The sequence below is a fragment of the Acanthochromis polyacanthus genome, chromosome 9, assembly GCF_021347895.1.
Source record: "Acanthochromis polyacanthus isolate Apoly-LR-REF ecotype Palm Island chromosome 9, KAUST_Apoly_ChrSc, whole genome shotgun sequence".
Lineage (NCBI taxonomy): Eukaryota > Metazoa > Chordata > Actinopteri > Pomacentridae > Acanthochromis > Acanthochromis polyacanthus.
Genome location: NC_067121.1, coordinates 26,584,492 through 26,609,951, shown reverse-complemented (window position 1 = coordinate 26,609,951; position 25,460 = coordinate 26,584,492). Strand labels below are relative to the sequence as shown.

Below are 25,460 nucleotides of genomic sequence, written 5' to 3'. Positions count from 1 at the left end.
TGAGTCAGCTGGCCGTTTAACTCGAGGGTAACAATTACCTAAATTTATTTTTATCACAATTACCGAAAAATAAATTGAAAAAATAAGTTCAACACAAGTCAGTTTTGCAAGAAATATTTTTTAAAGTTTATTATAAGAATATTGATTATATTTTTGGTTTGCACCGAAACATGAAAATACAATGTTTAGGTTTATCTTCTATGCTAGTTTGATTTGGTTCAACAAGCATTAGAACCACTCAGCCCAAACACATTCACTTGTCCAATCATCCACACATTCACATGATGCAAAGCTCCACATCAAAGAGAATAACCGAGACAACACAACCTTGTTTGGATGTGACAAAAAAAACACATTAGCATTCACTTACCATCAAATTCACTGACTTCTGTGGGGGGGGGGACTACATCCAACAAACCACACATATTCATATAAACACACTCACTACTGTTGGGGCGTCACTATTCGCAGGTGTTGATATTAGAATAAAAAAATAAAACAGTATTTGAAAACACCATACTTCATATACTGGTCATGTACACTATACATTACATGATAAGATAGATTACGGTTGCTAAACAGAACACTTAAAAGCACTTCAAAGGGCTGCTAAACCTGGTCATGAGGAAGGAGATAAATATGAACGAGTGTCTTAAAATCAAATTGGTTCACTACTACCTGTATCTTAGTAAGACATGAGATCTTTTCGAGGCTTAATGAAGGCCTCAGTGCCGTTATCTGTCTGCAGCTTGAAACTATGAAACATTAATCTGTTCCCTCTTCTGAAGCCTTACAGAGTCATTTCCTGCATTGTTTGTTTGGCAAGATCCATAATTACCTCTGCCAGGTAACACTGAAATACAGCAAAAGGATGCTGGCAATGACGATCACTGGTTGCCATGGCAATGATACTTTTGGAAGAAGCGCTCGGTCTGCTTTGCCCAAAGTACCCACTGACTGATGGAGAACGCTCACATGTTCATCAGTGTTTGCAGATGGCTGAGAATCTGTGGTTCACCTCAGCCGAGAAACTGAATCGTATAAATTCGAGGGATGCGGCAGCGAGGTGGCAGTGTGCAGGAGGGGACAGCTGTCTGATGTTATAATTTAGCCCTGTAAGTCGCTCAGGCGTCGTTTCCCCGATGAGATGCCGGCTGTCTGGCAGGAAACACTTCATCATTAAAGTAATCTTGTTATGAGGTAAGCAAGAGCACAATAGCTTCTCCAAATCAAATCACACGAGCCCCCGTGACGGCGCATCTCTCGACACATTTGGACTGAAACGGTACGATATACCCAGAGTATTAGAAGCATTTGTTATTCTGCTGCTGTGCGGCTGCTTTGAGAAGCGAGCTGAGCCCTTCTATGATCGAGTTAATGAATACAGTACATTAGTTATTACTGCGCAACCTGAGGCAATGGGACTACATCTGGGTGCGGATATTTGCACAGTAGAGCCGTCAGTTCCAAGAGCAGAGTCTCTTTGTCGTTCAGCAGTTCAGACAGTCCTCATCTCTCTAAGCGAGTCAGTTACCAGTCAGTATCACTTGTCCTTAGCCAGGTAGCCCATGTGTGTGTTGGTGAGGAAGTCGCAGGTGGGGATACTACTGACCGCCTGGTGGATGTTCATGGCTGTGATCTCTCTGGGTGCTCTGCAAACCCAAAAGCAAACCAAGTTCGGATTTTAAACATACCGCAACACACTAGAAATATATGTTTTAACCCGGTGATATCACTGGCTGGCTCCTGAATACTTACAGCTATTAAATATTAATCTCTGAATCAGTGCACTAAGAGGTCTGTGCTCTACTGTCTTACACAATGCAAATGGCACTAAACAAATAAAATCTTGTGCAGGTAAAAGCAGGAATTTGAAACAGCAGAAGCTACCAGCATTTATCACACAAGCACAAGACAAGCAAACAAATGTAGTTGGGACTATTTTCAGCTGTAGATTAATACACATTTGGTGCTGTAGCAAGTGTTTATGCCAGCAGCGTGGTGCATGTGAGACTGGCTAAAAATAAATATGGCGGCATAATGATAATGTGTGAAACTCATGGATGTGTTTTAATCGCTCTGGGACAACAACTGAATTACAAACAATTTATGGCTCACAGGCATCAGCTATATGAGACCTTAGTTATACAGAAAAATCTAAGAATGATGAACAGATAATTGGATTTGGTGGTTTAGTGGCATTTTTATATATGAGAAAAATACAAAGCATCTAAGAACTTTTGTTTCCAACACACTTTAAAATCCAAAAAACATGTTAAACACACAATCCCAGTGGTTTATCCACAGTATTTTCCTGCTTGATTCCAGCAGTACTTAAACTGTGCTGCTGTAAATTGTGTAGTTTATTGTTATGGAACATTTATTATGGGATGATTCTTCAATATTCCATTTATAGACATGCTAAGAATAATCTGAGCAACAAATTGGAGGGCTGGACAAGCCCCAGATATAATTAATAAAGTGAAAAATGGAGCACTAAGCAGGTTGCATGTTGCAGAGAAAAAATAAAAGCTGACCTGTTTGGAGGGGATTTGGCGTAGGCCCCAGCCAGAGCTTCTCTCAGGATGTCACTGGCAAACTGTTCTGTAGCCTGCAGTGTCGCCACACACAAACACAAAGTCATCATTAGTCACAAATGAACAGTGACACATGCAGTACTGTGCAGGTGTACATCCAAGTCCAGACTTTACTGAGGTAATGACGAGCTACTGTGAACGGATAATGTTTCTACTCTGCTCTGTGACGTGACCGACCTTCAGAATCATCGCTTCAACTACTGGAGCGAACACGTTCTTCTCCACCTCTACTGGCTGGAAGGTTACCCCGATCTGAAACAGACAGAGGGGTCATGATAAATGGAGAAAGAGGTGAAGCTTCTTCTCATTTACATTTCATTTATGAAAAGAAACAAAGTAGCAGGATGCTATTAGTTGAATTTAACAGCTTTTACTGCATTTCCATTAAACCCTGGAGAAGTTCCTGACCTGCTGAGCAGTTTCACTGACAAACTGGGTGGACGTGCAGGGGCCCAGGAAGAATTTGGGCTCCACGTCGGCTTCTTGCTCCTCCTCTTTGACCTTTAGTTTCTGGCAGGGAGGGGTCACAGTGACAATGTCGACGATTTCATCGTCCGCCTCCTCTGGTTCAGTTTTCAGCAGAGCTTGCATCTGTTCCAGCCGCAACACCAACTCATCGCAGCCACTCAGGGTGGATGGGCACTCTGTGGACAGATTCACACGTACGTTTCACACATCAGCACTTTGGAGCAGCAAAGCAGAAACAGCAAGTGCTTCAGTATTTTACTCAAATTGCAAATTCTTGATTTGTGGCTGTGCGTTCAAAGTATTTTATGTTGAAAGTTCAGTTTCAGTCTGTTCTGTGTTTCTGCAGGCTGGTCAGGCCATTGTGATTGTGGTTCTACTTCGGTTTGGCATCAACTGAATTTTCAAAATAAAATACTTACAGAAGGCACTTTAAAAAGCAAAAGTTTAACGAGTTTTTTTGAAGCTTTTGTTTAATATTGGGTCATTTTACCACATCAACAATGTGACAATTCTAAATCAAGATATTAGTGTGAGACAGATTGGCACAAGAACACAAATACACATTATTGTGTTGTCTAGCGAATGTGAGACTCACTGAGCTAAGCAGCTTCGTCTCTCAACAAAAGACAGAATTAATGAGAACTGCCAGTGAATAAAACAAAGCAGCTGAACAAAAACGCCGAGGCTGCACACGGCTCGCCCTCACACACAACAGCACTGCAAACACATAACTGGATCAACTGGTAACTGCAGAAGCAACACACCCACACATGAAACACTGAGTATTGATCCGCTGCGAGCTGCTGAAACCAGAAAAGAACAGACTGTGAAATTGCAAAAACGAGAAGATGCGCAGCAAAAACACATGCAGAAAGAAACTCACCGGGCTCATTATCTATTTGCGTGAGAATGTCCTCAATGGACTCGTCATCATTCTTGTTTTGGGGCTCTGGGTCGGGTGGCGTGTAGCCTCTCTGTCGGCACCATTGCACCACCTCTCTGGTTTTTGGGGGGTGAGAGCCTGCAGGCGGGGTGAGCGGTCCAACACATCCTGGACAACCCGCTTCACCGCCACTGCTCGCTGAAGCTGCACAGACACGCATGCCAAAAACTATTAAGCACGGTTAAACTTACATTAGGCCTAAAAGCACTAAAATCCACAGATTGACATGGATTCACATTTTGTGTTAATCTCTTTTGCTTACTGACCAAAATAAGAGCATCTGATGTGCAGAAATTTGTGCACACACATTCGTTTTTTTGCGTACACTACCTTGGAACCGATCTTCCCCTGTCCTGGTACTGTATAATGATTTGTTTCAACTCCCCTGTCCTCTAAGTAAATTAGTAACCTGTAGTTCGAAATATCCAAGTCTGATCTTGTCTACGAGCCTTTTACAGCCGAAGACAACAAGAACAGATCGCTAAGACATGGGGTGGCCAGTATGAGCTATTGATGAACACATTAGGAAGAGATGACAGGAGACAACCAGGCAGAGATACACATCGGACCTGATAGAAACACATGAGGCAAGCAGAAAGCTCGAAGTTGGTAGGCAGCACGAAGACGGATTACACAGACAACAAAAGTGCAAGCACTGCAAATTATCACTGACATTACAGGCGCCCTCAACCTGGAACCTGGAGAGTAGGTGAAAGTAAGTGAATACTGTTCCTTTCAGATGGCGCTAAAGGAAACATTAACTGGAGGAAATGTTAAATGTTGCTTGCTTAACACTTGCCCTGATTTGTATTTATTGAAAGATAGCTTGACAGCTTTAGAAAAAAGTCCTGGACTGCTCCTTGGACTCCACAGAGGAGGTGGGTGAGAGGAGGATGTTGGTAAAGCTCACATCCATCATGGGCAATCCCTCTCTCTCACTGCATGACACTGTGGGGTCTTTAAGCAGCTCCTTTAGCATCAGACTTAGACATCCACCATGTAAGAAGGAGCGCTATCGCAGGTCATTCATTCCATCTGTTGTGAGGCTTCACAACATCAGCATCACTGGCTAATGTTAACATAAACTGGACTACATCATATCATCTTAAATATTGGTAAAATCTGCACAACAATTCTTAGCACTGCTGGCATTTTCTGCACTTTAACGGTTACATTTGTTCCACAAGCCACTTTATGCTGATGTCACCTATAGTGTTAGCCTAGCCGTGCTAGACCCATGTTCTGAAGGCACAAGGGTCTAGGACCGCTCGACAGGGAGGGAGGCGGGCTAAAAGGTTGTCTTTCCAATCACTCTGCAGCAATTGAGTAGGTATACAACCAATCACCGCAACGAATAGGCTGACGTAGTTCCTAGAGCGCCGGCGGATTGTGGCTAAGTCCCGTTAGCTTCCCAACCAGTGGAGCCAACTGGTATATTAAGGATTTGCCATACCCCGTCGGCATAAGTCCAAATACGTCTTTTTTCTCAATGAAACACTTCAGTGCCGTCCTTTGTTTATCTTTCAAGTTGAATTTTAGCTTCAAATCTTTAAGGGCTGTGGTCAAAGTTGAGTCGAAAGATAACTGTTTATTGTGCGCCGGTTGTTTCTGTCAGAATCGTCGCGCCTCTGTCGTCACTTAGTTACGCCCGCCTTCTGACTCTACACTTCATGGTGATTGGTCCGGCCAGTTTTAGGAGAATCCAGCCTCGAGCCTTATGGAGGGTAACTAGACCCACCCTGGCAGAGAATTAAATTCGTTGCCGTGGGTTGTCTAGCGGGCTAGGCTACTATAGTGTAGTAATACTGTATTTATTCATTCTTGTATATTTTATATATATTATTGTTATTATCTTTATTGTACATATGGTTAGTGCTGCTCTGAAAGCTTTTTGCTGCTGTAACACTGGAAATTTCCCCTGATGTGGGGAGTAATAAAGGACTATCTTGACACATGCTGATAAACCATTAAAGCATTTGCATGATTGTAGGTAAGAACTGTGAAATATTTTGGCCACTGCCCCCAAAGTTCTTCACAGCAACTTTAAACATCCCCGGTCCTTGACAGCAATGAAGCCTTACAGTCACCAAAAGGTGCACATAATGTGCATGACTGAATTGGAATCGTCATAATCACACACATCGACAAGAAACAGAAAGTCACCTCTGATGCTCTGCGCTTGCCAATATTCCAGGAATAATACTGTTCTGTTGAAGAGGCACAAAATGGATGGGAGTCTTCGGCTAAACAAACAGAGAAACAGGATTGAACAGCTTCAGAAAACCCAGCGTTACGCTTTTCAGACACTTTTTTAGGACGTCTGTTTTTAAGCAGACCAAATGAATGGCAAGCTTACTTACTCTTATCTGGCACTATTAAAGGGAATTTCTTCACCACGGCTGTCAGCAACTGCATCATGGTTTCTATGTGCTCAGTGCTGAGGAGAAAGCAATCACAACTGTCAGCTTTACTATCTAGAATACATTCACTGAAATGGCAGCTAAGAGGAGAACGTATTATCAAAAACCTCAATTCATCTGCCGGCAGCTCTGCGATATCTTTAATAAATGAAGCTCTGCTCTGAGAAACGACAAACTAGTTCAAGTTAAAAATGGAGCTGATAACACTTAACTGGCAAAATATGTAAAAATCCCCGTTATCTTCTGATGACTCAGTCAGTGGCAGGAGCAGTGAAGTATCTAATTCTGCTTTTTCTCCAAACAATAAATTATGTATAACTTTAATAAATTAAAATGTATATGTGCTGTAAGTAGCATTACAACTCGTCCTTACTTGATGAGGTCATGCGTAGCGTTATCTGCCCCTTGTTCCTGCTTGACGGTGGTAGCTGTGGAGGCAACATGGACAGAAGTGGAGGCTAGAGCAGTCACCGGGGGCGATGGACCAGCTGTGACGGCTGTGCCAGCACCTGGCTCTGTCTTCACTGTGGCAGTAGAAAGAGACAGCAAAAAGCAAGCGTGAGACCAAGGCTCATTTTATTGTGCACGTACTACTGTGTTAAGTGGGTGAGATAAGGAAATGATGAAGTGATGCTCCAAAGAGAACTAGGGGGTGGATATCAAACCCTAATATGAGTACTGACCAAAATTGTGTCAAGTATTAAAGATTGTTCAAATTCTAGCATGCTTTCTCTTTTCTCACACATTTAGGTAGAAAATATAATCTGAATAGTGCTAGAGTGTAAATTGTTTGTATTAAACAAAAACAAATTTAATCTGTGCCGAACATACTGTATGTTATTCAATCAACTAAAATGTTTCTCGGTGAAGAAGGTAGTGACAATTTATCTTTTTCTTGTCAGTACCAACATTTATTATATGGTGGTTTGGAATAAACGAAGGAAAGGAGAGAGAAGGCGATGGAGTGAGGATGGATCCCTCTCACCTTGTGCCAGAGGCAGGGTAAGGGAGGGGGAGGCCTGACTGGCAGGACTTGGGGAGGCTCCAGCTCCAGGTGCTCCAGGGGTGTTGGAAGAGGAGGAGGAGGAAGGAGTACTGGAGACTGGGCCTTTAGACACTACTACACACAGAGAGAACACACTTGGATGGATGGATCGATGGCCCATTAGGTAAATAGGCTTAGCAGTTAGATGGAAAATGAGAGGGAGGGAGATGGGCATTACAGAAGCTGTTCTTACAGAAAGAAGACAATCTACTGCCTGAGTGTCTGTGTCAAATAAATCATATTCTGCAGTCATCAGCAAAATAAGTTAGTTTAGGAAGACAAGCTAAATAAAGCTGTTAGCTACTGTAGTCTTGCATTAAATTCCTATGAGACTATCACGCTATATTTCACTTGTTCTTCAGAAACGTATTGTCAAAGATGTGGCACACCAGCAAAGAAATCAATGTCAATACAGTTTAGTTTTATCACTAAGCACCTACTTTTTCCTCTGGAATACACACTTGCTACTGTTCATCACAGAAAACAACTTACCTTTCCCAACAGGCATGAAGATGGTCTGCAGCCCACCAGACCCAGTGCCAACCCCCAGCTGTTTGAGCTGGTTAGCAGGAATGGTTAGGACTGTCTGCTGTGAGCTGGAACCTCCAGAGTGGATCTTCAGCATACCTGGCCAAAAGAAAATGCGATCAATACCAAAAGCAATCTGTGGTTGGGCCTGTACTATATTTGTCCAAACAATTTGTGCACATATAAAACCAATAGATGCATGCAGTATGAAGTTTGTTTCTGCCTACCTGACAGAGCAGCACCTGTCTTCCCTCCTCCGGCTGCCACCCCGCTGACTAATGAAGCTGTATTAACTAAAGACGTGCCGCTGCTTTTGGGCACACCCACCACAGTCCCCACCCCAGCACCCTTGGACATGCTGATGACGGGCATATTGCTGATCCCCTTTGCAACTGTTACTACAGCACCAGTTGAACCCACAGCACCCTTTGTCAGTGTGGCAGAACTGCCAGCACCCTTGACCAAGGAAGCCACAGCCGCCTTGGACAGGCTACCGCCTGAAGCAGCGCTGGCATTCTTAGCTGCACTGATTACTGCTGCTTGGTTGGCAGCCACCAGGAGTGAGTGGTGCTGAGACGCAGACTTCCCACCACCATCAGCCTACATGAACACACAAACACATTGGTCAAACAGGAAATAAACAGAAACACTACATTTTGGAACTCTTTCAATGTGTTTGTCAATCAACACAGCTGAATTACAACACAGGCTGAGAAGACATTCCATTAATTTTAACCTGCTAACGTTCTGATGACAAACTGCACTGCTACAGTGTGCATATCATAGTTCCATGAAGTGAAATACTTGTTAAATCGAGACATAGAAAAATGCTTTATTCGACAACACCTCACCTCATTTGCAGGTACATGAGAGTGAATGTGGTAATGACATGGCAATGATTCATGTGAAAATCCATTAACGGTAAAGTGGTGTTCAAAAGAAGAACATTCACTGTGGCAGGAATAGTTAATGTTAACCGTCTTTTCTTTATGCAGCTAATGTTTGTTTTCCAGTGCTGTGTAACTCCCACAGTGAGCTGTGCTGATCAGGTCACTGGTTTTATGGAATTCTCTAAGACAAAAGAGTCAATTTCTCTCACAGAGAGTCCTCATAAAGAGCAGCTTCCTCTCTTGTACTTGCATAAACATCTCTCAAGAGTGCTAAATGCTGTATACATATTTGTTTTTGTGTGTTGGTGCCTCCAGAAAGTGTTTTTGCGTGTTTCCATTTCTCTAGTTAATGAGGCCTGGCCTCTGACACTAAAGCTGTAATCACCCCATCCCAGATCAGTGCTGATGTACTGCTCAGGGCTCTTCATACACCATCTCAACTCTCTGCTTTTCCTGATGAATAACTCACTGACCATGCTACTGCATTGCCACTAGATCATTCTTTTCTATTGCAGTGGAAAATACTTCATTTGCATTTATGCCACTTACACACAAGTGCAGAAAATACTGAATTGTTACATATCTAGATGCAAAAGCATCAAACTGCTTGTTAAACGTAAATTTGGTGCACTTTATTTACCATGACAATAATCTACAACTAACATATAAACTATGCACTTTTGTTATTTGGAAATACGGAATTATATTCAAACGGATTTAGTGAAAGTGTAACTTCTTACAAAATTTGAGGTAAATATAAACTAAACAGCCAGTTTGAAAGCCTAAAGAACACTTTAAATCCATTTCAAAAGTAACTGTTGCTTGATTGAAAATGATTTTAAAAAAGGAACAGCTGTCAGGCAATTATTATTACTTTTTTTTTTTTTTTTTTTAAAAAGAGGAAACCAGAACTAGCCTGTTGTTGGCTTGCTGCTGCTGCTGCAGTGCTGACAGAGGCGGGGGTGGAACTAGCAGCAGTGATGACTCCACCTGTCATCCTCAATGTGGTGGTACCCGGCTTGGACAAGTGGCCTGCTCCCGCTGCCGTTACCGTCTTAACAGAGCCATCAGACAATTTCACCTGTGCACCCTGGGAGCCGCCCACTACCTGTAAATCACAGAAAAAAAAAGTACCTGCTGACCAAACTGTCAATGAAGTGAAGGGACTATAAATTTTGAGCATTTAATGTAAAATGTGAATTTTTTCAGACTTTGACAAACCCACATCCTTACCTTTGGTCTGCATATTCATGCAAAACCTAAATAAGATTTCTAAGTCTTATACACAACTAGAATGTTAAAGCTACTTTTAATACCAACTCTGTAACCAAACACTTCAATCTGGGCAAAGTACTAAGAGAATAAGTTGTCTACAATGCTGTTATATAAACTGAGATTAATAAAAGTGCATACAAACTTGTCTAACTCCAGCTAGGCAACCCATGGATAAATGAGACCTACGTCTATTGTCTGGAGAAGTCCTTCACTATTACAACTCATTCACATATTGGAACAGGAGGAAAACTGACTAACCATCCATATACTATTATGGTGACACATTTAACAGTAAGGTTTTGATATATCTGTGTAAAAGGGTTTTCTCTGACCTACCAGACTGACAATACCTTAAATGCAGACAGTAATAATTACACTACTTTAATCAACTCAAACAATACTTCTCCTTGCAGTCTCTGAATTAAAAATGTTCTTGAAGAAAAACTGAGATAAGAGAACTCATCAAATTTAATGACAGCAGGAAAAATAAGAGCAGAATCAAAAGTTCCAATCTACCTATCAAGGGACACTTGGGTAACTTTGTGAATCAAAAGAAATCCATTGGTAATGTGCAAAATAAAATTTTTAATGTACTTTGCCAGATACAACATTAAATATGAATGCATTCCCATCACCTGTTTAAGTTTTAAACTCTGAGAACTGATATGACTATCGTGTCAATCTGGAAGCAAAATAAACAGAGCTGAAGTACTGTTTTGAATAAATCTCACTAATCTTTCTGTGTTGATAACAGTAGTTTACTTTTGGGGATTGTCTCAACTTGAAATTACATTTTATCTCTTTAAATTGGTATTCTAATTTTCAGTAAAAAAAAAAAGTTCCAAAACAAATTGGTTTATTGCCCTTTAGCATTGTATGTCTAACGTCACGACATTCACATTTCTTCAAACTGAAAACTTGTGCTTTCTTCAAGCAGAGTGAAGGTGAGGAAATAAAAGTAAGTCTAATGACAAAATGATGTTTTACATTTTATGCAAGGCTAGCGAATGCTTAAGCTGGTAAAACTGGAAACTTCAAATTGAGTTTCCTTAAAATGAAGTTGTAGCAATTTGCTCATCTGAGAAGAATACAACGATTTAAGCACATCTAAGTTAAACCAGTGGCATTAATAGTACTTGTTAACTTAAGTTGGATATACTTCATTCAGTTGCATGTTACCAATTCATTTCAACTCACCAAAGTAGGCATCAATGAGCGACTGTCTCAAAACTGTACTCGTCATTGGTTTATGCCCCAAAGGCTAGCAAGTGTATATCAAACAGTACTTTTAGTTCTTGTGAAATAGTTAAACACAAACAGTTTACAGTAATATCACAATCTGTACAGGCTATAGCCCTGGTAAAACCCAGACAGTCTCCCATACTGACCTGAGCCAGGATGGCTGCCTTCTGTCCAGCTGTGACCCGAATAGCCTGCTGCGTAACAGCTGCTGGAGATGATGCTGCATGACCTGTCGAACTGGAACCCCCCTGCTTCCCTGAACCCTGCGGTGGCTGGCCAACGAGAAAAGTACCCTGGGAAAAATGGACAAGATAGTATGAGGAGGAACTCCATCAGCATTATTACTTCAATTAAATTGAAAGCCAGTGACATAAGTTACGTTAAATCGAAAATCAAAGTACATTTCCATAATCTACAAGGTCATTAAGTTCAATTTTAACAGGCTTTGAAATGAATTCATCATGTAGGTCTTATACAGAATGTGCATGTGCACTGGCTCTTTTGTAGCTGAGAGTACACCATATATATGTATCGACATCACACTTAAATAACACTTACCTTAAAGATTCATTACTATTAGGAAAACACGGTGAACAGTTTTACTTTAAATGTAGGTGGAAAATTCAGTGAAACCTCTGCAGATAGCTTCATTATACGCTGTCGGCTAACTGCACAGGCAGCACTGTTCTAAAGCTGACTGCAGGATCAATGCTGCTATAATGAATGCGTCTAATTAAGAACAGGTCGGGCTCGACCTCTACTAGAATACAAAAATCTGACATTCACCAAGGAAAAGAAACCCCATGTGGAGACAGTGCGAGTCATGCTATGAAGGAATAAAATAGAAAATCTGATTCTTGTAACCGTGGTAAGGAATACTAAATGGATCACGTGCAAAACATCTTCAGTTTCCTACAGACTCTGATGAAACACCGGTTAAACATTCCAGCAAGTAAATACTAATGCTGTAATAAACTAAAATGGGGGTTCACAGAGACACAAAAGGCTTTTGAAAAAAATCAAAATTTTCCAGCAGAGTATGGCTGTCTGCAAGGTTGGTATGACAGAGAAAAAGTGCGGCCACCCACCTGTGGGGTCTGTTTAAGGATATAGGACGTGTAGGAGAGGTTGGAAGGCAGACTGCTTGAAGAGGAAGAGGAGGAGGAGTTCTGAGAGCCACCAGTGGCTGCTGACGAGCTGCTCTGGGACTGCTGACCTAAATTACAACCGCACACACAAGTGTCTCAAATCAGATAAACATTTCTGTTTTCTTCATCCAAAATTAACATGATCATCTATTCAGTTTCAAATAAGTAAAAACGTGACTCTGAAGCAGAGCTGTACATTGCAATATTGGTTAACTGCTGTGAAACATATGTTTTTAGACTAAATACAGGATGCTGTAAAACCCTCTTCAAGCAGAAAAAAACAGATGCTCTGACTGACTCACCGTCTCACAGAATCACAGCAGCCAATATCTGTAACCGCCACCAGCATGCCTCAAGTTGTAGAGTCACTACAGAAGTGGATTTCTTTTTCCAAACTTTATGATGAGCCCAGAGCAATAACATTTTTAGTACAGCTGCCTACAACTTGAGGCATGGCAGAAGATGTCAAGACAAATCGTTTTTGGCTGGGGCGCTAACCCCAAATACTGAGTCACCTACAGAACTAAATATTACTTTCATTTTGTACAAAGACAGTTCATAAAGCCAGATTTTCTTGTAAGTTACAAGAAAATCTGGCTTTATGAACTGTCTGTTCTCCTTCAGTGTCTTACAGTAAGAGACACTGAAGGAGAACATCTGCTAACTGCCTGCTACAAAATAATATGTAATGTGTAATAAGATGCTGAACTCATCAGTGTTTTACTTTTCTCGAACATCAAATTACAATTGAAATTTTTGAAGACTATTTCTTGGAAACTACACTGATCAGGCATAACATTACTACCATCTGTCTAATATTGTGTTGGTCCCCCTTTTGCTGCCAAACCAGCCCTGACCCGTTGAGGTATGGACTCCACTAGACCCCTGAAGGTGTGTTGTGGTATCTGGTACCAAGATGTTGGCATCTTTAAGTCCTGGAAGTTGCAAGGTGGGGCCTCCATGGATTGGACTTGTTTGTCCAGCACATCCCAGAGATGCTTGATTAGATTGAGATCTGGGGAATTTGGAGGCCAAGTCACACCTCAAACTTGTTGTTGTGCTCCTCAAACCATTCCAGAGTCATTTTTGCTTTGTGGTCCAGCGCATTATCCTGCCGAAAGAGGCTCCCTCCATCAGGCAATGCCGTTACTTGCTGCTAGTGGGACATTGCTATAGTAGTGAGTTTTTGACATTCTCTCAGCAGTATGTATCCTCAAGCAAATACACTCCTTAAAGTGCTAACAAGATCAACATATCCTAAGTAATCTGCTCCTCATGTTGTGTTTTGCTGACATAATACCAAAACACAGAGAGCTATATAAGTAGATGGCATTAGCAACAATAAAAGAAATTCTTTCACTGGTGCTTGAAATGAGTGTGTCAACTATCTGACTGGATAAGGTAATAAAGAAGGAAAGTCAAAAGCCTTAAACACTAATAACTGAGGGTTCCTTTTTCAATGTCCACATCAAAAAATTTTAATACAAGAAATCTCACTTGCACTGGAGGCTCGGAGAATAGCTCCCTGTGGGATGAGAAGCAGCTTTCCCTTCCCCGAAGGGTTTTTGCTGTTGGTGGTCAGGTAGAGCTTGGTGCCTGGAGGCAAATTGGCCAGATTGGCCAGATTGTTGGCTGGCAGCTGAAGCGTGGCCATCACTGAGAGCATACAGAGAAGGAAAAAATAATTACTCACCTGAAATTGTACAGAAAGTTTTTGAAAATGAAACTGATCTCAATACACATAATTAATACATTTAATCCTGACCAAACCTGAAAATGACATTTTTTTTAAAGAGTGATTCATCCAAAGCATAAGGTCAAATACACGACCAGCTCAATACTAGTCAGAAAATTCGTTCTCCTAATAATTAGCAAAACAATAGCAACTGACTAAACTACTTTTAAAAATGTCTGTGCCCTTTATCAGGCTATACAGGAGTTAGAGTAATTGTGCTACTATTTGTGCTGCTCTCTCTCTAAAACTGTGTATTGTGTGCATGTATGTGGAACTCTGACCTCCACTTTTTCCACTTGAACCTCCAGCTGCTTTGGCAGCAGCCTGTTGACCAGAGATGCCACTGGCTCCACTGACAATGGCTTTAGCGACTCCCTGAGCCAAAACCTGCTTCCCACCCATCACCTTTGAGACAGAAGGGTTGCCTTTGGCAACCAGAATCTGTCCACTGCTGATAGCAACCTGTTTGACCGAAGACTGAAGCGCTGAACTAACTGGAATACCTAACATCTAGAAAAAGAAAAGTGCCAAATTAAGTTTTCAAATGACTAATTTTAGACACACATGTACTTTACAATTAGGATGTGAATTATTAGTATGCCTGTATGTCTGGGTAAATCCAAGAAAGACTGACCTTGCCAGTTGTTGCCCCTGTGGCCCCTCCGGCCTGTTTCTGGGCCGACATGGAGATCATGTGACCTCCCTTCACTGCGACAAACTGGTGTGCTGCTGTAGCAGCAGGTTGCTGCTGGCTGGTTACTGTGGAAACCATCTGCTGTTGCTGTGCTGAAACTTCCCCTGGCTCTTGCTTGATAATAACCTGCACAAGAAACATGGAGAGAGGGAGTAACAGGAAGGCCACGCTGGCTTAAAACACTTCACATTGCAGATATTGCTGCTGGCTACTCTAATAGTTGAAAAAAAAAATCAAATAAATGATTAATATGATGCATTTTGGCTGTAAATAAAGTTTTACTTATCATTTATCAGCAGGCTACAGACAGAGCAGCAAGAAGAGATTTGTTGCTTAAAACAGATCTTTGAAAATCAGCATCATCATTTATTCATCAAGTGGATGCTTTTACGTACACCATCTGTCCCCTCTGCCCTGCACTTCAGTATGACAGCAGATGTCAATGATTTACAACTGAGAAAACTACAGAATCAAAAACTAATGAAAGCGTCACTGCAATTTAAAAAAAAAAAAAAAGTGAAATCATATTTCATTCTTTGTGGATACTGACAGTGTGATGAACATGTGGGAGTGGGATGATTTTACAGCAGGCTATTGACACATTTTGCATGAAACAGAACTGTGCAATTCTCTCTGCAAAGCTTCCCACACCCCCTCCCCCACCTTCACAATGATGTCCCATTTAAATAGCTGCCAAGGCACTCACATCTGCTGAAGATAGCACCCTAGCCTACTATTAATACCACACTGCTTTGTTAAAGATACAGATACTACAGGGACAGACCATCTTCGCAGTTGGAGGACAGATCTGTACAAATCTGCACAATTCACGCTTAAGATTGAAACCACTAAAGCTCTGCTAACTCACCTTCACCCCTGAGGAGAGGAAGGTGCCAGTGTGAACTTTAGGAGCTGGAGAGCGAGTGCCTTGAACCGCAGACTGTTTAGTGGAGGGGCTTCCTGTGAAAATCACAAACAGACACACACAGTAATTCATGGAAAATAATGCATGTACGAGTGAGGGCCACTGTCGTTCCTGTCATCCTTTCCTACAATTTCAAGGCGCTTGTGGTGCAGGGTGACAGTTTCTTGTCAGGGTTTGTCAGCGTGGGTGTTGAAGCCCAGCTCTGGCTGCGCTGTATTTACTCAGGGAGCTGAGTACCGCTGAAGTTCTGTTCCTTACCTACTGCATTAAAATGTGTTTCATTGCAGGATTGGTGTTTCAGCCACAACACCCACATCAGCCTCATCCAGCTTGATAAAACATCATTTAATAGCACTCCAATCCTGCTGCCAGATCTGGTCGAGCTGTGCATTTGTAGAGGAAGTGTAGGAGTGGCTGAGTGGGCGTGAGAGCAATCTCTGGGAAAGAGCTCCTAAGTGGAATGTGAACTGACGCTGCTGATGTGGGGAAGTAAATACAGCAGTTATGGTCATGTAAGATGACACCGTTCTCTGACGTAGTGACGCACACACAGACTGCCCACTTGTTTCATATGGAAATGAACTGTGATCGGTGCAGACAATTGTGCTCTACATTTAAGGACAAATACACACGCACAATCACATACAAAATTCGATGTGAGTGTGGGGTCTCATCCAATATCCTTCTAATCTGGACATGAGACACATCAGCTCTGTCACCATGGCAACCTGCCATCCAGAAACGATCTTGCTGCCTCACCACACGTCACACTTTAGGAGTGCAAATTGGGGACAAAAGAGAAACTCGGGGACAGAGAGAGAGGGAGAAAGAAAAAATGAAAGAAGGGAACGCACAGAGCTAGATAAGAAAAAAACAAGTGGATAAAAAAGGAAAAAGAAGCGTACCAAAATGTACAGAGAGAAACAGAGAGAAGGGGGGAGTCTGAAGGGTATTGTTCATCATCTGTTCTGCTACGGAGTACATTCCTCATAGCCATTTTTAGATTCTATGTGGGCAGCACAGACACCGCTTCTCAATTTTGATGCAGGTCCACTTCCGATTTCGAGCAGCACTCTGACACTGAGTAGGAGATGCGTACCTGTGGAGGCAGCAGATGAGGAAGCCATGCCGATCACCTGGCCTGGCTTGTCAACAATGATGTAAGGATTGTTGAGCACAGAGGAAGAGCTCTGCTTGCTGTGGACAGGCGTGGAGGCTGTGGGTGTGCGGGGCAGCGGAGAGTGGCTCGGTGTGGAGATGGGTGACCCTGTGGGGGAGAAATGGCCTATTAGCAGAACAATACTCTTTAAAAATGCTATTAACAATTCAACATGGAAAAAGTATAGTACAAAAAGGCCTCAGGGATTGTTGAAATTTAGCAGTGCTGAGAAAATTATGAGGTGGTGTGTGCACACGTCACCTCATGCGTCACATATTCAAATTTTAAACTAAAACACATTTCCTCTCAGATCAGTCAGGAAAAGATAAATGTTGTGTGATTTATAATATATGCAAGTGTCTATTTGATGTAGTATAATCTACAATACGTCTATTATTTCGGGTTTTTGTGCCATACAGCCGAACTTTTGTGAGATTTTGCATTAATTTACTTTGCTTGTATTTGTAGTGATGGTTATTTGGCAAAAAAGAAAAAATTTTTTTTGCAAACCTACAAAACTCAGTAATATAGAAACCAATTTCTACAATGTTAGGCAAACAGAACAAATGTGAGTTTACAGGAACACACGATAAATTTGTTTTTTTCACTTTAGTACAAATACAATGTCTTTATTCATTCTAACTTACAAGCAACAGAACAAAACAATACCCATACTGAAATAATGGCATGTTTAAATGTCAGGTATGTATTTTCTGAAGGCATCTATCAGGGTTTTAAATAATCTTAGATGCATAAAATTGATCATAAAAAATGACTTTATAAAGTAGCTATAAAATTAGATGAAAAGGTGTTGTATGACCTCTCTCCTTTGGTCTATTATAAACTTCTTTCATTTGAGTGACGAAATCCAATTTCTCAAATGTACATTTTATTTCATTTACAGAAAAGAAGTGAGGCAAAGTGATCAAACATTCTTTAGAAACAATGTGAAATCGAACACTAGGTGGAGATATTTACCTGAAATTATTTTACAGCTCATAGTGATTGGCTGGAATGATTTCCCAGGAGACTCAGCAGGACTGGGTGGCTGTCCTTGGGGGACAATCTTACAGCTTGCTGTGATGGGCTGGAAGGCAGAGTTGCCATGGGAACCAAGAGTGACCCTGTCACCAGCTTTGGGGCGTGTTGGAGTGCGTTCACCAGCAGTGAGGCCTGTACTATGACTACCTGCTGGTCTCCCCATCTCTGCTTTGATGAAACCTGGAGACGGAAGAGTTGATTTCAATAAAACTCTGTTTCACCTTCATGTGGAGTTGATAACGACAGTCTTTTATAGACTTAAACAAGCAGTAATACAATGTATCCAATTCTATTTTTCAAGACAAGGCTTTTCATTTAGGAAACCTGAGAAACCACAGGAGTGGTTCAATTTGGTTTGATGGTTAAACATCAGCAACAGGTGGCAGGACAAAAAATTGACATTCTCTGTGCTACTACATTGCCGAAAATCTAAAAAATTGTATAATTTCTTGCTTAACCTGCTTATTATCTAGATCTTATAATTCTCAAAACAGTCCAGTATATACACCCACAGATAGGTATGCCCTAGTTTTCCAAATGTACTAAAATATCCCTTTATTATTTTCATTAAAAGGACAAAGGTTTGTGTTGGTGTACCTTTGTCGACATTGGAGTCATGTGAAATGGGAGAACTAGAGCGTCCATAACTCTGAGCCATGGAGGTGGCCGACATGGGGCTGGCTGCTCTGTGAGTCACCTTGGTGGAAGAGGAGTGAGGGATGTAGTCGTCCCCAAGAGAATTCCTATGAAGCTCCACGTCAACCACCTGGAACAAATGAAGCTCATCGTCAAGGTAAAGCTCAGAGCAAAAAAGTCACAGCAGGAAATAGAACAAAACATTTATAACTTACAGTTTCTGCCCCAAGTGTCTGTAGCCCAGTGTATGTTCTGTCGAGCTGTAGCAAAATGAGAGATCAAAACACAGATTTGAATGAATGTGAAATTAAACAAAGTTTGATGAAGGAGTTCTAATCACTAATAATTTGAGAGGGCTAAATTATGAATATTTCTTCTTATAATCTATAAAAAGCCTAATTAAACTGTACTACAAAGTATGCCTACAGCAATGCAGCTACTTTGGCTTTAAATATACGCTTGCAGTATTTTGTTTTTTGTCAAACACTAAACTGTATAATAAACTATTAGTGGCAGGAGTCAACAAAGTACATCATGGAGCCTTTAGGGTGTCTAGAAGAAGCTCAGTTAAATCTGCCTTTAGAAAACTCCCGTGTACCAGCCTGAAGAGTAAATGAAGCTGAATGCTGATGGGGTGTATGATGTGGTCTGACCTTTAACTGGTGGATGATGTCGATACGTTTGTTGCGAGGGTCTTTGAAGTGGATCTGGATCCTCACAGGGAACTCACCCCAACCGCGACGTGTTAAATGAAAGGGAGGCTCACTGAGAACATACACATTCAAAATGTCTTATGTAACGTCACTAAAATACTTAATCTGGAGGGGGAAAAAAATCTACAGAGAATGCATCACAATGTCTTTGTAAAAAAAATACTCCCACCCTGTTTTCTGGCTGAGATTGAGTTAATAATCTCCTAAAATCAATGACTTGAAGGACTCTCATCTTCTCCCCCTTTGAAGCTCGAGGTTTTCATCTCAACATTACAGACACTGATCAGACTTACGAGGGCATGTGTATATCCCTGGATATTTTGCGTCGGTTAAAGCATACCCTACAAGTGCTGCATTTGTTCTTTCTCTCTTTTATTCATCCCCTCATCTACATTCGGGCTGCGTTGCGAGTCAGCAGAGAGCATCAGGCATGTGAAGGGTTCACCGGGAATGAAGACTTGAGTCAGTCAGGGGGAGCTTATGCGCGGCTGAAACAGCAACGGGAGTGCTTTGTCAGCTCAAACAGCCAGGAGGCTACAGCTCAGGATAAGGATTGCTGACTGATGAAAGAGATCATTTATTCAGAAGCCATGGGCAAACTTAAATCCTTTGCCATTTTTAGAGGATAATACCGAAAATGAGACATTTCAACTGCAGAACTAAAGGCAATAAAAGTTCTGTTCCTTCCAGATGCTTACTAAATTAACTGATCTACACACCTTAGCGCTTTGGGCCAGGGCAGACGAGCGAGTATGTATAATTTAGGCGTGGCCAAGATTAGTCATGTTGATGTTGACTTCTGGTCTGACTCATTATGCAGTACATGATGTCACCTATTGATGCGTGTGTACAATTTGCAAAAAGAACATGTTGTTTCTTAAGTTTCATAAACATTAACTGTTTACAAGAATTAACTGGACAAATTATCATTTAGTGACACAAATACTGCTTTTGTACAAAGAGATATGATTAGTGGGCATGAATGAACAGCATCAGGAAATATACACAAGGGGGCACTGTTTAATAAAAGATGTTCCTAACGGTTTGTTTACTGGTAAGTCGATGGGACTATCAGACTGGTTTTTTGCACTTGGAAGTTCTGTTTTTTCCAAGACAGTTAATCCTGAATTACAAGTCAGCTGATGAATGGCTCTTAGGCTGATGACATTATCCAAAATTGTTTCCTCACTTCCTTAAGTTTGACAAGTGGAGTGAACAAAGAGGTAGGGCGAACTACTGACTCAGAATAACAATATAATGGTAGAAGTAAATATTGTGTCTATGGGCAACAAAACACAGTGAGGGCAAATCTTACTTGAACATGTATATCTGAGTCTCTCTGACTTCTATTACTGCCTAAGGTGAAACAACACCTGAGAGCCAGTGTCAATAACAAGAGGAGTAGTCCCACCTATCTCAAATAATGTGTAGATGTCTGGGAAGTGCTTTTTAAACGTTGTAAATATAAAAAAACAAAACAAAAAAAAACTAGCACAAACCTGACTTCCACTAGGTCATTGGGTTTGTAGCTGGGATGCAGGAAGAACCAGACTTTCTTTACAAAGTGGTCGATGCTGGGTTCCCTCCTGGAGCCTCTGACATATACCATCCACTTATGGGTAGACTGGTCATTCTCCTCCCGTTTATCGGGGGGAATGTACCTGAAAGTAAGAAACAAAGTTGGAAAAACAGCCAGAGGCAGTGAAGATTTAGCCAAAGTGAAGAAATGAGATAATATATAGTAATTATGTGCGTTCAGACGGTTAAAGGAGGAGGAGTTAGAAAAGACACAAGCAGCAAAATAAGAAGTGATGACACATGTCGGTAAGGCAATATATATATAGATATTTTTTTTCTTTTCTATGTTTCTTAAAACTCTGGTCAGGAGAAAGAGGGAAGATGGTGCCGAGTAAGTCACAGGCAGAAACTCAGCTCCAAACACACAACTGAAAAATAAGCTACGTATAATAATCACACCGGCTTTACAAAGGCTGCCAGAGAATGAAGTGTTCTTGGTGCAATTAAGCACATCTAGTTCCATTTATCTTTTATAAACCACCTAACACCCTCTTATTATGTACAAGTATACACTGTGACACATGAGAAATGACTATCCCATTTAGCCCTCTGAGACATTTAGAGTTAATACATGAGCATTGGCAGTCAAGATTCCTAGAATTAATAAGTTCTTAATTTTCACCTGAATTGAGCGGTCTTGAGAAACTATCTGGATGAACTCAGGCCCAGGGGGTTTTAGATTTTCAAACTTTTCTCAAGAATGGACTTGTAGCAAAACTGAATTATGTCTCATCTCTTCTGTGCACAGTCATGCAAGAGACAAATTCAGCTGAGTAATGTAACTTCACCTACGTCACCTCATGTTTTGCTTTTTCACGAAGGAACAACAATGTTCATACATGAGTTTCTCCTTTCTCTCTCTCTTAGTTTGGTTCATTTTAGCCAATAAATTCAACCACCTTTTTGAATTTAATCTATTTTCTGTGTCATGTCGGTTCTTCAATAAGATTTTTTAAATTTCAAACAATGTAGCTCTGATGTCGAAATGGGTTTGGCTGCAAGGACACAGAAATAGAAATCAAGTTGTACCTCCAGTTTACGACAACACCTTAAAAGGCGACAACCTGCTTAAAGCTTAAGTCATTTGATAGCTTATAACTCGTTCACTGGTTTCCAATTCCTTTTCATGAGGCAAAAGCTAGCGGTTTTCAAAAGGGTTCATTTAGAATATAGACAGATGCAGGAAAATTACGTTATCAAAGAAAACACTCCGATTGTTTTATTTGTGACAAAATGAATGTTCACTTGTGATTTCAAACCTATTCAAAAGTTCAACACAAATTAGACGATGTTTTCCTCCATCACATAAACACTAGTTTCACTTTACCAGGCCTGGCTGTACCTCAGTTTCAATCTGCTACAGGGGAAAAAGTTCTGGCTTGTTCTTATCTCTTTAAACCAATCACAACTGATAGGGTGGAGCTAAGTGTAGAACGTGTCTTCGGTGTTACATCAAAGCAGGGTTAGGTGGATTTTTTTTGTTTTTAGTTGGAGCCTAAGCATGCAGGCAGACTTACACTATCATTAAAATACAAAATCTAGTGGAAAAAAAATAGCAGGGCTGCCTCACTGCATGATCCAAATCCTCAGCAAAACTTATCATTTTCAGAGTAATTTCTACCCAGAAGTTGTCGTTTCTCATAGTAAAGTAGATTTTGAAAATGGCAACATGCAGAGACTCAAAGGAGAGGCCAAAGCTGCCTGATATGAGCACAATGATGGGCCTATAACTGCATCCTACATCTGGTGAGTCAGACTACATAAACACGATCCTGACTTCCTAAGAGGCCCCCGAGCTCTAAATTGGAAAGACCGGCTCTATGTCATAGTGAGTCACAAAGATGATTGAGTGAGTAAAATACTTGTTTGGTTTAGTTACGTACTTGGACACATTCCCCACAACGATTGTCTTCTTTGCATAGAGTCTGGAGGCCTCTTCTCCTGTGGTGTGGTAGGTCACCCTCTGCTCTGCTCCAAAGGTTGATGGCACACCAAACGTGTCCTACACCAAACAATGAAAAACACAGCAGGCTTCAAGAAAGGTAAAAGGATGATGCTCATACCCACTTAACAATCATCAAACAATCACTATTCTGATCATCTCAGGTCAGCCAAACTCACTTTGCCTACATTCCGTCCAGGTCTGCGCTCCTGCCTGTTGCTGTCATCTCTCCATGATCCCTCTCCATTCCTCTCAGCTCCTTCTCCTTGCAGTGAGAGGGACTCAGATTCCGATTGGGCCAGAGAAGGAGTTTCAGAGCCCTGGTTGAGAGGGGAAGAGGAACGGGACGGGGACTCCAGGAACCGGCGGATGGCTGGATGGTTCAGCACAGCAGGGTCACTCTTCGAGCCATGCTAAGACACATAGGAAATACTGGTTAATGCTACTGTACTAAACCACCATCTTAGACGGTCATATGCTTAAGAATGCACAAGAATTTACCTCTGAGAGTTTTGTCATTCCAGCGTTGGCATAGTAATTGGCCACAATACATGCCCGCAGCTTGTCCATCATCCTCCTGGCTTCATTAAGTCGCTGCAAAACAATGAAGACACAATAAACCAATATGCTTTGCTTTACCCTAAACACAAAAAAGAATAAATAAGTTATTTCAATATCGGTACAAAACGTTTCTGAATTGCTGATACAAACAAGTGCAATATACAACAATATGAAGAAGTTAGTTCTTCAGTAACATCCACATACCTGACTTATCACGTCAATCTCATGCTCTTTGTTCTTCATTTCCAAAGAAAATTGCTCCCTGATGATGGTTTCAATTTTCTGCACTGTTGCTTCTCGAGCTGACAACATAATAAAAGGGGAAGAATATAAATTAAGGAACAGTAAATGACAGAGTGGAGTTGCTTTTGACCACAACATGCAAAGCAGGTGTAGTAGCTCAAGGTGGAGAGCATGAACTTACCATTATGTTCAGCCGCTTTGTTTCTCTTACTATTTTGGACCAGGGAAATGTCCTCATAGTCGGGATCATTGCCTTCTATTTTCCTTTTAATTCCTGACATGGCTGCCTGTGAAGAATAGTATATTAAGAGACATGCATATCAACAGCTAATGTAAGCTAATCAGTCCCATGCGCCCATGTCCAGGGAAGCTGACAGACAGGTTACAGCTAACGTTAATGCCCGTAGCTAACTTTAGCACGAACTAGCTAGCTATGCTAACATAGCTGTCTACCTCCTAGCATGTTGTTTCAAACTGCTGGCCAGTTATTTAAAAAACTCTAATTCTTTCATTGAAGCAAATTAAACTAATAATACTACATGTTATACAACCGTACTGTGTCTCATGAACTCCCTGGTAGATAAATCCGTGCCAGTCGTTCGTACAGCCGGCAGCACTGTAACGTTAGCAACCGCTATTCTTGTTTGCTAATTCTGCTAACGTTAGCACACAGTTGTAGACACCGACTCAGTCTGTATGAAATGCAAACTTACTGGAGTTCCCTGTGCTGTGGAGGAACGTTTCTTTAAAAGGCGTGTGTTTTAATTAAATGTGAGCATATCCTTTCGTTTTTGCTGTATTCACCACACGCTCTTGTTTTGGTAAATTGCTAAATCCCAAGCTGAACAAGTAAGCTAACTAAATAGTGGACAGTTAGCTTTGTAATTCATCAATACAGCCACAAGGTACCGCTGTTCTACAAAACACATTATTAGTAACACCTGAATTTTCATGTTTATGTATTTCTTTTTTCACTGGAAAGAGAATGCTTTATTGTTATCATCAACAACGTGCAACCTGATTATAAACAAAGATTAGTGTTTTACAGGCGAAATCTGAGAAAAATAAATAAAAAAATGTAAAAGATAGTGTCAAGTAAAATACAGAAAGGTCCATGCAAGTTTGATTGAAGTACAGAAAAGTTTAAAACCACATACAAGTAAGAAATGCCATGAAGACGGATTCATTCTAAACATTAAAATTCAGTAGGGGCAAGACTGATTTGTGGCACTGGCAGCTAGCAGTGACACTTTTTGTGGCACCGCTGCGGTGCCACGGTTAATGCCACTGTGCAGTGACACTTTTTGTGGCACCGCCGCAGTGCCACGGTTAATGAGTTGCTTGAAACTTATACAAAGATTTGTACATTGTCATATTCATTATTTTATGTTCTTATAATGGCATAACATTGCAGCTGAATAAAAACCTGGGAGATGAAGTTTGTCAGTGTTCTGCTGCTTGTCTGTAAACAGATTTGTAAACAGATACAGACATCCTTCACCTAAGCAACACCACTCTGCTTCTCCTAATGGATCCTGTAAATACATTAAAAAAAATAGAAAATACAAAAACTTTAACATTAACCTAATTAATCCCATAAAATTTTTCACATTAGATATATGTTGCATACTAATGAAATACAGCAATACTTAACTATGTGTCATAAGGCAGATTTTA

At 41.0% G+C, this 25,460-nt stretch overlaps 1 protein-coding gene across 1 annotated transcript; it reads right to left on the bottom strand.

Moving 5' to 3' along the window:
* Positions 1–102: 102 nt before the first annotated feature.
* On the bottom strand, positions 103–24,685 carry yeats2 (YEATS domain containing 2). The gene is given in 31 exon segments (XM_022202101.2): positions 103–1,652; positions 2,538–2,611; positions 2,775–2,849; positions 3,006–3,241; positions 3,949–4,074; positions 4,077–4,152; positions 6,172–6,251; positions 6,369–6,445; positions 6,802–6,952; positions 7,414–7,545; positions 7,966–8,100; positions 8,229–8,601; positions 9,808–9,999; positions 11,555–11,701; positions 12,497–12,624; positions 14,054–14,212; positions 14,573–14,801; positions 14,926–15,111; positions 15,854–15,945; positions 17,010–17,177; positions 18,048–18,290; positions 18,708–18,876; positions 18,962–19,006; positions 19,400–19,511; positions 20,959–21,120; positions 22,921–23,039; positions 23,159–23,392; positions 23,481–23,573; positions 23,745–23,842; positions 23,965–24,070; positions 24,497–24,685. Coding segments are annotated over 30 exon segments (4,320 nt in total). The 5' UTR covers positions 24,065–24,070; positions 24,497–24,685; the 3' UTR covers positions 103–1,543.
* Positions 24,686–25,460: the final 775 nt, after the last annotated feature.